Source organism: Lampetra planeri, chromosome 62 (genome assembly GCF_965212315.1).
Source record: "Lampetra planeri chromosome 62, kcLamPlan1.2.h2, whole genome shotgun sequence".
NCBI classification, from domain to species: domain Eukaryota; kingdom Metazoa; phylum Chordata; class Hyperoartia; order Petromyzontiformes; family Petromyzontidae; genus Lampetra; species Lampetra planeri.
Window position 1 is genome coordinate 2,102,910 of NC_136168.1, and position 17,047 is coordinate 2,119,956.

Sequence of the window (17,047 nt, forward strand, 5' to 3'; positions counted from 1 at the left end):
CCACCACCTCCTCATTCACTCCACCACCTCCTCATTCACTCCACCACCACCTCATTCACTCCATTAATTTGGGCATACACTCCATTACGTCATAAAATCATAGAGCCACGCAGAGTAGCATAGAGCCGTACACTGCAGTACAGTATGGGCTATAGCTGACGCACAAGACATACACCAAGAGCGTTTGTTTGACACATCCCATCAGCCGCAACGGCTGATGGGAGTGCATCGCGTTCATACGAGCAGCACTGGTTCAGGACGAAGCAAAACTCTGGACCGGTTTCCACATTCAGTGTCTCATCAGCAGAATCCGTCTCCCTTGGACCAATGCTGGCGTGCTGCCCATTGTGTTATCGGGAAGCCCCCCCCCCCCTCTCTTGTGGGTCCTCGTGAGAGACCACACAACGCAGGGAACTCATAAGACCCAGCGTGACGTGCCTGGTAGCCCCATCACCTCCCGTCCAGCGGCACAAGTGGTAAAGATCTCCCCTCCCCCCCCCACGAGCAATTACGTTCGATTTAGTTGAGCAGCGGAACCGATAATCGGAAAAGTAATCGATTACTTCCAGTAATCGGATCACATCCGAGCTCTCGAACAAGACCAATTGTTACATCTGCTCAAAATCAAAACAATAATCCGCTATTGCAATTCGTAACGAATTGCAATAACGATGTTTCACGGGCATACAATGTTGGTTTCCGATTGAACATGCAAATCGTGAGCCTTGCCAACTTTTCTAGGGCCTGGTTTGTACATATACAGCGGTGTACGCAGTATAAAGAGTAATAAAACTCTGTAGGCCCGCGACTTTCTCTCTGGCCCTTCGAGAACATCGATACAGAACTCACTGCTGTCAGCCACGAGCGGCTGTCTGCGTGTATGTTGAGGACTGTCGATTTAAACCATTGTATTCACACACACACAGAGACAAAGGTGCCCCGTGTAGCCTTTCGTGCTCTAAGCGAGCACCTGGTGAGGTAGATCGGCACCACGCCTCGGCCACGCACCAGCTACTCATTTAAGGCTGGGTCGACCTTGGAGAGAGACCCAGGACTGGTTCTAGTGGTAGCCGTGAGCGGGGATTTAACTCGGGTGACCGGGTTCGATGCGCTACACAATACCACACACAGACAGACACGGACACACCACGCTCGGCCGCCTTTGTTTCCTCATTGGCGATGTTTTCACATCGCACCAGCTCTCATTTGAGGCTGAGTCGACCTAGGGGAGGTCCAGGACCGGCTGAGATAATCGCCACCGTGAGCGGTAATGAAACTGCGCGCTAGCCGCTGCACTACCGCTCACACACTCCAGGGGACACACACACACAGAGTGACACGCTGATGAGGACACAGTGACACACACAAGGACTCACGCGCTTATCATAGGGACGCAATGTCACGGTGACACACAAAGACAAAGATCCCCCGTGTAGCCTTAACAGACTGCAGGGGCAAGTGGCGGCACGGCACACGAGGGGGGGTGGGTGGCCAAGGATCGGTTCAGATAATTATTTCTGCTGTTGGCCTTGAGCGGGAATCGAACCCGGGCCGCTGGGTTCGTAGCGCAGCGCGCTAACCACTACGCCACCGCTCCCCACAGCTGACTATGACACACACACACAGACATACATACATACACACCGACTGACATTCATGGGGACACAATGCCACAGCGACACACACACTCATTGGGCATAATGTCAGCGACTCACACACGCAGACGCAAAGGGACATCGTGTCACCGTGACACAAAGACAAAGATCCCCCGCACAGCCTTCACAGACTGCTGGGGTCAAGTGCTGAGAGCGAACACCGATAAAGGCTGGGCAGGGCACACGAGGGGGTGGGTGGCCAACACCACGCACAGTGCTCACGGTTACACACCGCACCAGGTACTATTTTAAGGCTAAGTCGACCTAGGGGAGGCCCAGGACCGGCTCAAATGTTCGTCATTGTTATATTGGTCACGAACGAAACTCGAACTCGGGTTGCCGGGTGCCACAACAACAACACCAGCCGCCACTCGCCACCACGTGGCGGTGACGTCACCACGGTGCTTGTACCAGTCTAGGTGCACTCTGAAGGCAACGCACTGGGAGTGTGACACAAAAAAAGACAAAGATCCCCCGTATAGCCTTAAAAGACTGTTGGGGCAAGTGCTGTTAACGAGCACCTATGGGAGTGTGACAACAACAACCACGACGACCGCCATCCGCGACTAAGTGGCGGTGACGTCACCACGACGCTTGTGCCAGGCCATGTGCACCTTGAGGCTACCACGTGAAGTGTCGAACGCCCGCTGGCAGGAGGTCACGGGGCAGACCCAGCAGGTGCCACGGATCGACTGACTGAGATGACCGAGATGACTGGCTGATGAACCACCTGTGCCCCCGACTGTACCCCCTACAGTGCGACAAAGATAAAGAGACAAAGATCCCTCATATAGCCTTAACAGACTGTTGGGGCAAGTGCTGTTAGCGAGCACCTATGAAGGCCGGAACGGTACACGAGGGGGTGGGTGGCCAGCACTACGCCCGACCGCCTTTGTCTCCCTAGTGGCAATGTTTACACACCGCAACAGGTAATCATTTTAGGCTGAGTCGACCTAAGGGAGGCCCGGGACCGGTTCAGATAATCGTCACTGATGTTGGCCGTGAGCGGGAATCGAACCCGTGTCGCCGGGTTCATAGCGCAGCGTAGCGCTAACCACTACACCACCGCTCCCCACCTGCCAGTGTGACACACACAATGACACACACAGTGACACACGCAGTGACACACACACACAGTGACACACACAGTGACACACAGTGACACACACAGTGACACACAATGACACACAGTGACACACACAGTGACACACACACACAGTGACACACACAGTGACACACACTCACAGGGACACACACAGTGACACACACTCACAGGGACACACACAGTGACACACAGTGACACACACAGTGACACACACAATGACACACACTCACAGGGACACCCTGGCAGAGTGACACACACAGTGACACACGCAGTGACACACACAGTGACACACACAGTGACACACACTCACAGGGACACCCTGGCAGAGTGACACACAGAGTGACACACAGTAACACAAACAGTGACACACAGTGACACACACAGTGACACACTCACAGGGACACCGCGGCAGAGTGACACACACAGTGACACACAGTGACACACGCACAGTGACACACACTCACAGGGACACCCTGCCAGTGTGACACACACAGTGACACACACAGTGACACACACAGTGACACACACTCACAGGGACACCCTGCCAGTGTGACACACACAGTGACACACACAGTGACACACAGTGACACACACAGTGACACACACACACAGGGATGCCCTGGCAGAGTGACACACACAGTGGTACACAGGGACACAATGACACGGTGACACACACACACAATGACACACACACGGTGACACACACAGTGACACACAGGGACACAATGACACGGTGACACACACACACAATGACACACACACGGTGACACACACAGTGACACACAGGGACACAATGACACGGTGACACACACACACACGGTGACACACACACACACCGTGGCAGAGTGACACACACAATGGCTCACACGCGCACGGCTCCACGAACACATCCCGTACCTTCACCCCAAACGGGTGGAGGGCGAACTCGGGTGAACTGGCACCCATCCCTCTCCACGCCACCCACAGCCCCCCCACCTCCACGCCCCCCCCCCACCCGTACTATCGCGCAGCCTAATTGCATCTTAATTGATGCTTCTAATGACCAGCACGGGAGCTGCCCGAAAGGACACCAGTCGGCACACGCGAAGACTGTTTCACGGAAATCAACAGAATCCTCGTCGTATATAAAACGCAGCTGCAGATAATAGATTTTTTTTTTTGTAAAAAAAAAATTCTGAATATTTAAGTTACGTTTTATATGTTCACATGTATACTGTTAGTTTTTTTTAAAGGGTTAAATTTATTACAGCTAAAATAATTATTGGGTCATCGCATGCAAGTCCATGTGTGTCGTACACCCCTCCTCCACCCGACACAACCGAATAAACAAATAGCGTAGTCACGTGGACAAACACCGACGAGGAATTGTTTGTCCCACGTGTCAGTGGTTATTTATTTATTTACACCTGCCGGGTGGAGGAGGGTGAGACGACACACACGCGTTGCCTTTCTATTCACGTGGCGATCCGACTCAAACATTCATCTCCAGTGTTATCAAATCATGCATGTGCTATGCTATGAAGGCCATTGCCCGAAACGTCGTCTATTAATGTATCCCCCCCCCCCCCTCCACATTATGGTCACGTTGTAATTGACGAGCGTGTTGAGTACAAATGTTGTTATTAACATCACAAAATCGCAATTATTGGTCGTGTGCTCAAAGGCTCTTCCGCATGAGCTCCGCCCGCCCGCCAGAGTAACGTGGAAGAGCCGCGACGTCTTGCGTGTAGCAGCTTCAATCCGAACCCAAAAACACCGTCAGTATGCGGCCGCCTTTCTTATCGTGGACTTTACCCTCGAGAGAAAATTCGCCGATTGATTAATAACAAACAAATAAAAAGCGTTCACAGGACTTGAGAGGGAGGCACACGCGACGCAATAGCGAAGTAGCAGCAGCGCTAAAAAAATTAACCCGTAAAAACAAAGTGTTTCACTATAAATCCTTTATATGCGTGGCATCGGTTTTATTTTATTATCCATTTCTGTTTTTCTTGAGTAAGAGTTTCATTTTTATCGCATTGGTATTTTAAATTAAATATGAAAAAGAAATGTTCCTAAAAAGTGGAAAATTTTGGAAAAATGTGTTCACGAAAATAAATTGTCACGCACAACGAGTCTGTGTGCAAAATGTCAGCTCGATTGGATCACGGGAAGTGGGTTAAAAAACGACCGAAAGATTTGCACGGTCGTAAGCGCGCAAGCAAGCAAGCAAGTGAACTTAATATAAAGGATTTAAAAAGGGTCCAACTCTTGCTGCATGCAACGCGCTCACATACTCCAGACGTGCGCGTGTTTTTTTTTATTCCTTGCTATCTCAATCTGAGTGTACCTTGACAGGCAATGGTCGATTCAGCTGCACTCCCTCCCCCCATGTGTGTCTGTTAAGTTATTGCGAGAACGCACGTGAGGACAGACCTCGGCGAAGCTGTTAACCGGCAGTCCCTGCAGACCGCATTCTTGTTAACAGTATAACCTGACGAAGTTTCCTTCGAAATGAGACTTCTTCAAAGCCATCGGCGCTCAATGATCTCGTTTCCTCGGAGGTGCAAATCAGAACTCGTCAGGTGTGATTGTTTTTAAACCAAATTAATAATGCTCAGACCTCGCATATTGCCACGTAAACCATCGGCAAGCACACGTGTGCGTGTGTGTATCATTACGGGAGCGGTGATTCAGTGGTGAGCGCACTCCGCTACGAACCCGGCGACCCGAACTAATAACAATTGCGAACATTTGAACCTGTCGTGGACCTCCCCTCGCTCGACTCAGCCTTAAATCAGCCATCGCCACCTCTCACGATCCTCCACCCATGGCACCTGCGCAGGAGCCGATTTGATCGCTCCATCTCCCCGACTATTCGTCCGAAAAGAACTGTGATGTCTTAGAATAAAACTATGAACACTCTCATACAGATTACAACGTGGATGTCAGTACCACCTACAGCCAGTAGTGCATAACTTAAAGTATACATCTGTAGACTCCCATTTCAAATACACGCTTTAGTATAATACGATCACGGCAGAGAAATCGCTTGCACTTTTTAGACAAATGAACCTCATGGCGGGACCCCGGGGTCCCATAAGCCCCCGGCTCTCGCATAAACATTATATTATAATTTAAACATTATATTATAATGTAAACAAAAAACTTAGCTATTTTTCACCAATGGGTTTGAGGGATGGTGGCAAGTGTTGTCTTGTTAAACGATGCCTTTAAAATTGAAAACTACTTAGCTGCAGTACCTCGATTTAAATACACTATCGAAAACATAATTGACACCCCTCGTGTTTTTCATTGTGGATGTGTGAACACACTTTGTAAGCAGTACGTAAAATAGCACGCGTCTTCAATGCGCTGCTTATATTGATACGAGCGGTATGTGGGGACTAAGGCTTAACCGCAAACAAACCCCGATCTGCACAGATGCATACGGACAAGAGAAGTATTATCAAACAGGAGGAATTAACGGTGCAACGCATCTCATCTGTTACATATCTGCAGGTAATAGGAATGTCATCGATTGATCCTGGCTGCAGACATTGGTAGGTCACAAATAATCATGAAGATTAGAGAGCAGTTTCACCGTATCATGCAGCCCGTGATGACAAATAAAGGACTTGAGTCGTGTAGGCAGTCTGAGCAGCTTTGGATACGACATGATCCTGCCCATAGCCGAGCGTGGAGTGCAGCATTCGCTTGTTCAGCTCTTCTGCGCATCCGTCCTCGCTGCTGCTGCCGTTGCTGCTGCGCTAGGACGCGGCGTGACCACAGAACGGTCCGCGCCACGCGGGTCGCGGCGTTTGTGCGCGCGGTGGGACGGAGTCGCCAAGAATAAAAAATAAAACATTAATCACGATTTTGACTTCCGTTTATTCGGGACCCCGGGGTCCCGCCACAAGGTACATATACAGGATCCGTGTGCATCCTCTACTTGTCACATTTAACTTCGCTTTAAAGTGGTACTGTATCGTACAATATGTGCGGAGCGGTGGCGCAATGGTTAGCGCATTGCGCTGCGAGCCTCGAAACCCTGAGTTGGATTCCCCCTGTCCGCGGCTATCATCATTGGCGCGTGATCTCAGAACCAGTCCCGACATCGTCTCCCCTTCCCCCACACTTCACCAACTCCCACAATGACCAGCGTGGTGAAGTATGGTCAAACAACGCCCCATGTCCAACACGGTGTGGGGTGGTCTTCATCCAGAGCTGTAAACTTTAATCATCTGATAGTAAATCGTCGTCCTTGTGTTTAGCATGGAACTTTAACCATCATAGGCCACGGTTACTCCACTGCTGGACCTCTCCAAGCCGTCGCCAAGCGATAATCCACCTAGCCGCCTGCACACAAGCTGATTTCATCACTCCATCTCCTCGGGTTGGACGCCTAATATATTGACTTACTACAAACATACACGCTGACGTTTCGGGCAATGGCCCTTCTTCAGGACACAGACAGAGAGAGATAGATAGACGCATATATAAAGACGGCTAAGCCACAATCGACGATGACGACCGGATTTCGCCTATAACGCAACGCGATAACGGCCTGGAAGGGGGGGTTGGGGTTCGGTTACTCACGGATGGAAGAGGAGGTGGAAGGTTTGAAGATGCGGGCGAGGGTGGGAAAGAGGTTGGTGGGTGTCAGCCTCAAGGTGGGTGTCAGCCTTAAGGTGGGTGTCAGCCTTAAGGTGGGTGTCAGCCTCAAGGTGGGTGTCAGCCTCAAGGTGGGTGTCAGCCTCAAGGTGCGCGCGCGCGCGTGGGTTTGAGAGAGTGGTGAGAGAGTTGCGAGAGGAGGCGCTGAGCGCGTGCGGCTACGGGGAGTGGAGTGGCGTGGGGGGTGCTTTTTATGAATGAACCAGCAGGTGAGCGGGGTTCAACAGCTGACTGCGCGGCCCCCCCCCCCTCCTCTATACTGGGGCCCGAGCCCCGCCCCTGAGGGCGAACGACCGCTCGTAATTGGCTGGAGCGGCGAGGTGCGCGCGCACGTGCGCGGCTGACCAATTGAGGGGGTCGCGAGTGGGGAGGGGGGGGAATCGTTGCCCCGCCCATCGTATTAGCGATGCCCCCCCCCATGACCCCGCCTCCTGGCACGCCCCTCCCCTCTCTTCCCCGCAAGGACCCGCCCACTCTCCCGTGGGCATGATGTTATTACATAAAGACAAAGATACCCCGTATAGCCTTCACAGGCAGTTCGGGAAAGCGTTGTTATAGGGGCCGTCCACATTAAATACGCACTACAATGACAATAGTTTAAAGCGATTTGAAGCATGTTTTATTTGGGGGGGGGGGCAGAGCTTTGTGACGTCATATTTGAGGGGGGGGTCTGACTTTTTGCGACGTCGTGTGACGAAGGGAGGGGGGGGTAAAAAATCGTCCAAAATAGCGTGACGTCATTTATGGACGGCCCCATAGAGACCGTGTATTAATTAAGGTCAACACGGTATAAGGGAGGGTGAGTGACATTGTGGGCTGTTGGATGAGTTTGTGGGTAAATGTATGGCTTGGTGGGTGCGTGAGAGAGGTCCAAAACCAAATGATTGTCTTTACCAGGTCATGCCCACTGAGCTCATAGCTCATGGAAGTGGCTGTTGTCATCACACGTAGGAATGTATAGCAGCAGCAGCCAAATCATCTAAAAACCCGGAGTAAAATCCGCGTGTGGCAACCACAGGCATCTCCAGGGTCGAGAACAAACCCACGCCCTCTGACGTGCCCACAAGCGAGGGAGATACCATCTCGCCTACTGCGGGAGGGGTTTGGTCATCAGTGAGTAGATGAGTGGGTTTACAACTTAGTGGATGAGGAGGTGAGAGAGAGAGAGCTGTGTGCGTAAGTCAATGGGCGGTTGAGTAAGTTTGTGAGTGGGTGAGCGAGTTGGTGACTCAACCTCAAATGAGTGCGATTGTATAAACATCACCATTGGGGAGACAAAGGCGGCCGGGCGTGGTGCTGGCCACCTAACGCCTCGTGTGCCGTGCCGACCTTCATAGGTGCTCGCTAACAGCACTTGCCCCAACAATCTGTTCATGCTATAAAGCGGATCTTTGCCTCGATTGGGTGAGTGGGTGAGCGAGTGGTGTGGCCATAACCACGCCCGTTCGCCTTTGTCTCCCCAGTGATGTTGTTCCAATTTAATGCTGAGTCAACCTAAGGGAGGTCCAGATATTCGCTGACCACTGTGCCACCGCTCCACTCCCAAATCAGCATCCCGTCTATCCACTAATAGTAATAATCATTTATCCACAACTACAGAATAACCTCACAACTAATTTTTGAACCAGCATTATCATAATTATCATAATTACTCCCATCACTTTGTGATACACCAACCCATCTCTTCTAGAACCAAGATGAGACGATCGCACGGGCTGGCGAGGGGTTGGTGGTGCACGAAGCGATGGGTTTCATTATTATAAAGTGGATCCAATAATAAGTTAAATGCCCAGTGCATTTTTAAGGAAATCCTATTTTCACTTGGAAAAGAGGCTCTTAGGGGCCGTCCATAAATGACGTCACGCGATTTTGGACGATTTTTGACCCCCCCCCCTCGTCACACGGCGTCACAAAGCTCTGTCGTCCCCCCCCCCCCAAAACCATATTTCCATTTTGAAAATAAAACATGCTTCAAATCGCTTTAAACTATTGTCATTGTAGTGCGTATTTAATGTGGCGCTGCACTCTGATGTTGTAGGAGAAAACATTTATTAAAAAGTCCATTTAATTTCTCAACCCCCCCCCCCTCTCGTCACACATCGTCACACATCGTCACAAATGTCTGACCCCCCCCCCCCCAGATGCGTGACGTCATTTATGGACGGCCCCTTAGCCCACTAATTACCAATAAACAGAACATAATTTAAGCGACGACTTGGTGACCGCGCTGCGATCACCAACTCGGTACATTTGAGCTGCTCCAGTTTAATCGCAAGCAGTGGCTGAGCCCGGGGTTTGAACCGATGTTCACAGCGACACTGGCTCAGTGGAGGACGTCACTGAACAGTCACCTGGCTTTATCCAGCAGCGCATTGATAAAGTGCCGTACGCGTTTTACACGCCTCGTAAGTTTCACCGTGTTCGACAGTTCATTGTGAGGAAGGAGATGCCACACTTACAGTCATCATCATCGTCAGCCATGATCAATCCACTGCTAGATGAAGACCTCTTCTCCCAAGCCGCAGCAATCTCTCACGATCCTCTCACCGGCGCCTGCACACGAGTTGATTGCATCGCTCCATCTCCTCCGTGGACGCGATCTGCGACACGCGCAGTCAGGAGCAGGGAGTCTACTGAGAGCGGAGCAGGTGGCCGTGTTTGCGGTTACACCGCTTCCCAGCTTGATCCCTCCCCATTTCCTCCCACCCCTCTTCGGGGAGGGGTTTGGTGGGGGGTGGTGCTGATGAGAGCGAAGCGAGGCGACCTGACGCCTCCCCATCGTGAGAATGCGAGAGCCAGAATCAACACGCGGGTTCGCGGTGTTCCGCGGCGCGCCGCGCGTGGCGAGACTTCACAAGCGGGGCGCGCCGCTCACCTGCGATGGTGTTCGAGGCTACGCCGTCGTCGGTAATCTCGACTAAAGGTGTTCGAGATTACGCAATCGTTTTGATCGCCGCTATGCATGCACAGCGGTGTTCGAGGCTATTTGATATTCGAGGTTATCCGCCACCGTTGTGTTCGAGGCTTTGCCCACAAGTGGCATCGTCTATATTGTACCGTGGGGTGCTCGAGGCTATACAATGGCGTTTGTGGATAATATGGGGAGGTTTATTCGGGTGCTCAAATACAGTGTACAATGTGGTGTTCGAAGCTACTGCACGGGTGGCGGTTGCTATAAAAAATGGTGTCCGAGTCAAACTGGGGGTGTCTGTTAAGGTGTTCGAGGCTACACGAGGGTGCTTTGCAGACATGGCGAGGCTGTTACGAGGTTAACAGTGGGCAGTATTTACTGAAATATAAATATGATCGATTTTACATTTGTCCAATATAACCTCGCAAATGAACAATTGATTAGAATACTGAACTATTGATGTGCATTATTCACACATATCGAACGACCCAAAGAGTATTCAGACAATCTTGATTTGAAGCTTTCGTGACTGCAGGAATCCATACTCAAAACAATAGATCACGACGTTTCGATCGCAACACAAGCAATCGTCATCAGGTGGGACAACCACAGCAAAGAAAAAACTGCTTCAAAAACTTAAATTTTTTTTTGCTGTGGTTCAGCAGATTTTTCTTGATGCTTCGGCAGTTTTGTCTTGCTGTGGTTGTCCCACCTGATGACGATTGCTTGTGTTGCGATCGAAACGTCGTGATCTATTATTTTTCTGCCTACGTGACTTTACCGAAAGAACCAACGAGTACAGTATTCATACATATATTTCTCAGAACCATGTCGGGTCAGGCAAGGGGGTTACTCGGTTGAAAGAAAATTCAACAAAGGGGGTACATCAGTAGCCAAACATTTTTGAGAACCACTGCCTAAGAGGAACCCCTTCTCGAGGGTGTTTGGCCTACTCTTCCACGCTGGGCAGTAGGGTACGTCTTGGGAGTGCGTCGTGGGGTAGTTTAACACAGTGGCTGTAATTGGGGTAGTGATGAGATTGGGTCGCCACCTACTGTCCGAGCTATGTAACAACGCCTTTGCAATGGCCACGTGGACAACCATGACAATATGACAAGACATGTTTTACATCATTAGACCTCCTTTGCCAGTACCAAAATAGAATAATAGGGGTTTCCCCCTTTTTCTGGCAACAAAACTGAAACCTTAAAAAAAAGGTTTCAGTTAAAAAAAACCCTATAATCATATTTTGGTACTGGCAAAGGAGGTCTAATGATGTAGATGCTCACCCCGAGCCCTCATTACTTTGATAGTGGCATTGTCTTTGAGCTGTGCGCCTTTTGGCGTCCTCTGGTCTGTCACCAATTGAGACGAGGCTCAAAAGAAAGCCGTCTCTGGTGTGGACCAATCAGTTTCAAGGACAATGCATTTATTATCAGAGTGTGTTTTTGGTTTGCATTTCGACCACAAGTATTGTGGTTAATGCAGACATGATTCCTCGTAAAAAAAAAGTTTCAGTTTTGTTGCCAGGAAAAAGGGCAAAAACCCCGATAATTTTTAAGCCATTTTTTGTTAGTCCACTGCTGCATGAAGACCTCCTTCACGCCATATCGGTTGTGGCGGGTTGTTTGAACATACTTCACCACGCCGGTCAGTGCCGTTGTTGAAAGGTGGGATTGCGGGACTGGGCCCAGCTCAGATATCACGCACCACTGAAGTTAGGGGCCGTCCATAAATGACGTCACGCACCTGGGGGAGGGGGGGGTCAGACATTTGTGACGATGTGTGACGATGGGGGAGGGGGGTTTGAGAAATTTGACGTCACATCAAAATGCGCAACTTTAAATAAATAGATACAAGTTCTACTTAATTAAATAGACGTTTAAAGAAATCATCAGAGTGCAGCGCCACATTAAATACGCACTACAATGACAATAGTTTAAAGCGATTTGAAGCATGTTTTATTTTTGGGGGGGGGGAGGGGCAGAGCTTTGTGACGTCATATTTGAGGGGGGTCTGACTTTTAGTGACGCCGTGTGACGAAGAGGGGGGGGGGTCACAAATTGTTAAAAATCGCGTGACGTCATTTATGGACGGCCCCTTAGCCGTGGCTAGCAAGGAATCGTGCTAACCACTGCACTACCGCTCCCTGTACAAGGGTCAGCTGAATGATAATTATTTGATAAAGCACCATTATAAATACAATTACAATTAGGCAGAAGTTGGAGCTCGGCTGATAAAACCGTGACTGTAAACACGTGATGCTGGCAGAAATGTATCCCATGATATCAGCTGCTCACCCTGAGCTAAATGAAATGCTCTGACACGTGCATTGTCTTAAAATAAATCACGACGTTTCGGGCGCAACACAAGCGTCCGTCATCAGGTGGTACGCTTGTGTTGCGCCCGAAACGTCGTGATTTATTTTATTTTATGCCTACGTGACTTTACCGAAAGAACCAATGAGTATGGATTCCGGCAGTCACGAAAGCTTCAAATCAAGATTGTCTTTGTATGGTTCGCCTTTTGGCGTTAGTATCTGGTCTGACACTGTGAGACTATGCCATGAAGAAGGCTGTCTTTGGTGTAGGCCAATCAGTTTCAAAGTCCATGCATCATACATTATCAGATCATCATGAGACCTCCTTTGCAGTATTAAATTATGATAATAGGGTTTTCCCCTTTCTGGCAATACTAAAACAGGTAGAATGGAAATAATAAAATTATAAAAATAAAACATAATAAAATAATTCTCACGACGTTTCGGCCACAACGCAATTCAGACTCTGTCTTCTCGACAGACCTGTTCTTCACCTGAGGACGGCTGCTTGAGTTGTGGCCGAAACGTCGTGAGAATTATTTTATTATGTTTTATTTTTATTATTTTATTATTTCCATTCTACGTAACTTTACCGAAAGAACCAAGAAGATGACAATGCCACTCTCAGGACATACCGTCAGAGCATGATGTTTTGCGATCCACGCGGCACATTTGACCACTGGGCAGTCTGACGTTTCGCTGGTAACCTGCAGCCAGCATCATCAGGTCGTTGCCAGAGATCAGATTTGTGGCCAAATAAATTTAGCCACTTACCATGTTTTGGCCTTTAAATCACCCGAGTCTGCGCCCTCAGACGACTACATTGTTTGGGCTTAAATAACGAGAGCAGACAACCAAAGATAAGTGAGACTCGTTATTTGTTGATGCAATGTTGGCAGTGGTAGAAAAGTACAAACGATAGCAAAACAACTCTGCACATTAGTCAATAACAACAACAACAATAACACTGCGCTGCCTTCAAAAAGGGAAACAAATAGAGAAAGGCAAATCTATTTTACCATGATTTATAATTGTGCTATGAACAAGGGACATTACCCAAAACGTCGATTATTATAATAGTATTTTTTATTTATATTTACCTCATGGCTGTAACTTTTTTTGCCGTTATGGGGCCGTCCATAAATGACGTCACGCGATTTTGGATGATTTTTGACCCCCTCCCCCTTCGTCACACGACGTCACAAAAAGTCAGACCCCCCCCCTCAAATATGACGTCACAAAGCTCTGCCCCCCCCCCACCCCGAAAAATAAAACATGCTTCAAATCGCTTTAAACTATTGTCATTGTAGTGCGTATTTCATGTGGCGCTGCACTCTGATGTTGTAGGAGGAAACATTTATTTAAAAGTCTATTTAATTAAGTAGAACGTGTTGTCTATATTTATTTAAAGTTGCGCATTTTGATGTGACGTCACATTTCTCAACCCCCCCCCGCCTCGTCACACATCATCACAAATGTCTGACCCCCCCCCCCCCCCAGGTGCGTGACGTCATTTATGGACGGCCCCTGTGATGCCCCCGGTCACTCTGTAAACGGGACTCTATCCTGCTGTCTTGAGTTCTCAGCTGCTTAAAGATAAACAAAAAAAATCAAACGTTTAATATCAAACAAATTCGAACATTAAACCGTAACAGATAAAAATTCCCGCCAATTTTATGCCCCCCCCCACCCGCTACGCCCCCACCCCCCTCAACACCCCTCCCCCATTATTAGATAATGTTGACGCTATAAATGTCCACATTGACAAGCCACTTTGTTCAGCTATCAACTGTTGCCAACTCGCTTCTGAAAAAGAAGCTAATAGCTGGTGACGTAACATTTTTTTAGTTTTACATATTAATATATAACGTTATTTACATTTCCTGTTTGTCTTTGTAAGGTTCCGAGCCAGTGCTCCGACTGGACATCTGTGAGAAAAGAGCTTCATAGCTGATCGGATTTCTCCCGCAGTATAAATATATCTGATTCTGACCCCCCTCCACACTCCTCCCCCATCTACTGGACATCCGTGAGAAAAAAACGAGTTTTATAGCTCATCGGATCCCTGCCCCCCGCCACACCCTCCCCTCATCAATTAAACATCTGTCAACAAAAGAGCTTTATAGATCATCGGATTCCTCCTCCCAGTATTAAACAATCTGATCTAATAACCCCGACGCAACATGGCGGACGGAAGCCATCTTTGTCAGGGAGCATGGGGGTGTGGAGCCGGAAGTGACGTCGCCCGGCACGCCGCTACTTCCGGGAGACATCGGCGGGCATGACGGCGATGGCGGACACTGAGGATGGCCGCTGCTGCCAGGCGGAGGAGGAGGACGAGGAGGAGGATGGGGACGGCATGGAGCTCGACCCGGGCGGCGACGGTGACGACGACGACGACGATACCAGCCCGGAGCCCATCGCGGACCCCGAGGACGACAGCAGGTGCCTCGCGGGCGGCGGCGGCGGGGAAGCGACGGGCGATGCGGGATTTTTTTTCGCTGGCGGGTTTTGAGGGGGTAGACGATTGGGGAAGAGGCGTGGGGGGCCTGGCGGGGGGGGGGGTATTTGGCTTTGAGGTCCTCGATGATTTTGGGGGGGGGGGGGGCGTGTGTGTGTGTGGGAGGCTCTGTGGCATCCTAGCTTGTTCCCGCGGTCCCCTCAGACTCGTGGCGTTACTGGGGTCGTTCGGTTGGCCGTGTCGGTTTTTTTTGTGGGGTGGTTATTTGGTTTGTCGGTAGTCTCGTGGTTCCCCTTTAGTCGTGCTGGTTTCTTGGGGTCCATGGTATCCCTTTCGTTTTGGGGTCTCGGGGGTTTATTTTGGGGGTGGGTTCGGAGTCTCCTCAGCATTTATCAGTGTGGGAGTTCACGTAGTCTTGGGGCCTCGGGCTTCTAGAAGTTTCCTTGCTGTTTGGGTGACAGGGTCCTCGTGTTTTTGGGGTTCTTTGAGTATCGGGGTCTTTGAGATCCCCGTGGTTTTGCTGGTAGTGATGATTTGTGTGGTGAGCATAGTGACGTGTGCTGGTAATGGTGGACTTGACATGCGGCGGTGGTGGTGGTTTACAGTGGCGATGCGCCTGGCGGTGGTGATAACGTGATGTGATGTTGGTGATTTTATGGCAGTCGTGGTTAGTGACGTGTGTGGTGATTGGTGGTGATGTGTAGTTGTGATGGTGATGTGTGGCTTGGTGGTGCATACACTGCCAACACCATTGAGAATCAGCATCATTACCAATCCCACCGTAGAAGGCCGTATTCACCATCAGCACCATTATCAGCACCATTAATACCATGAACATCACCACGACCATGAATACAGACCACAGTATCATCATCATACTGTCACAAACATTCTCTACCACTCTCATCAGCACCACTATCGTCATCAGCACCACTATCATCTTCATCACCATCACCGTACTTTCACAGACACTAACATCGTTCCGACAAATACCCTTTCTATAAAGATGCACCCTACATTTCACAAACGGCTCATTTCTTTTGGGTAGATACCCGGTCATTAACGTCCTAAAAGTGGAAATGGTGGACTTGATGTGTGGCGGCGGTGGTGGTGGCGTATAGTGGCGATGCGTCTGGCAGTGGTGATAATGTGATGTGTGATGTTGGTAATTTTATGGCAGTCGTGGCTAGTGATGTGTGTGGTGATTGGTGGTGATTGTAGTTGTGATGGTGATGTGTGGCTCGATGGTGCATACACTGCCAACACCATTGAGAATCAGCATCATTACCAATCCCACCGTAGAAGGCCGTATTCACCATCAACATCATTATCAGCACCCTTGATACCATGAACTTCACCACCACTACTATGAACACAATGAACATCACGACCACTACCATGAATACAGACCACAGTATCATCGCCATATTATCACAATCATTGCCACCACCCTCATCAGCACCACTATCGCCATCACCACCACTGTCATCACCACTATCGCTTTACTTTCACAAACACCATCATTGTTACGATAAATACCCTTTCGATAAAGATGCACCCTACATTTAAAATTAACGGTCTGTAACGCCCTAAAGGTAGAAATAACAAATGTTGACCATGGAACAGGGTCCGGTTTTTGAAATGGCTTCTTTTAGATTGAAATAGGCCAGCAAAAAAAGATGAAACGTAAAAAAAAAGAAAAACCTATGTTATTTAAAACCCAATCTCACGCGCTTTAATATTTAACTTTAACTTATTGTTCATTTTGAATTTGATGCTGCTGGGGTCTTTGAATTTGATTCTTTCACCTCCTGAGGGTCTTTCAATTTGTCATTGTATCCTTCCAATGGTCTTTGAATTTGCCACTGCGACTTGGTAGTTTGTACCTGTCAGGGTCTTTTCATTCACAACTTCAACCTTTGCACACATTTTTATTATAATT

At 49.2% G+C, this 17,047-nt stretch overlaps 1 protein-coding gene across 2 annotated transcripts in view; it reads left to right on the forward strand.

The window, feature by feature from the left end:
* Window positions 1-14,897: 14,897 nt before the first annotated feature.
* The window catches only part of DNAJC7 (DnaJ heat shock protein family (Hsp40) member C7), a 36,457-nt gene continuing 34,307 nt past the window's right edge, over window positions 14,898-17,047 (forward strand). For both annotated transcript variants that reach the window (XM_078619344.1, XM_078619345.1), the window contains exon 1: window positions 14,898-15,089. In XM_078619344.1, the coding sequence (XP_078475470.1) occupies window positions 14,926-15,089 (164 nt within the window). In that variant the 5' untranslated portion in view covers window positions 14,898-14,925. The remainder of the gene's footprint in view (window positions 15,090-17,047) is intronic.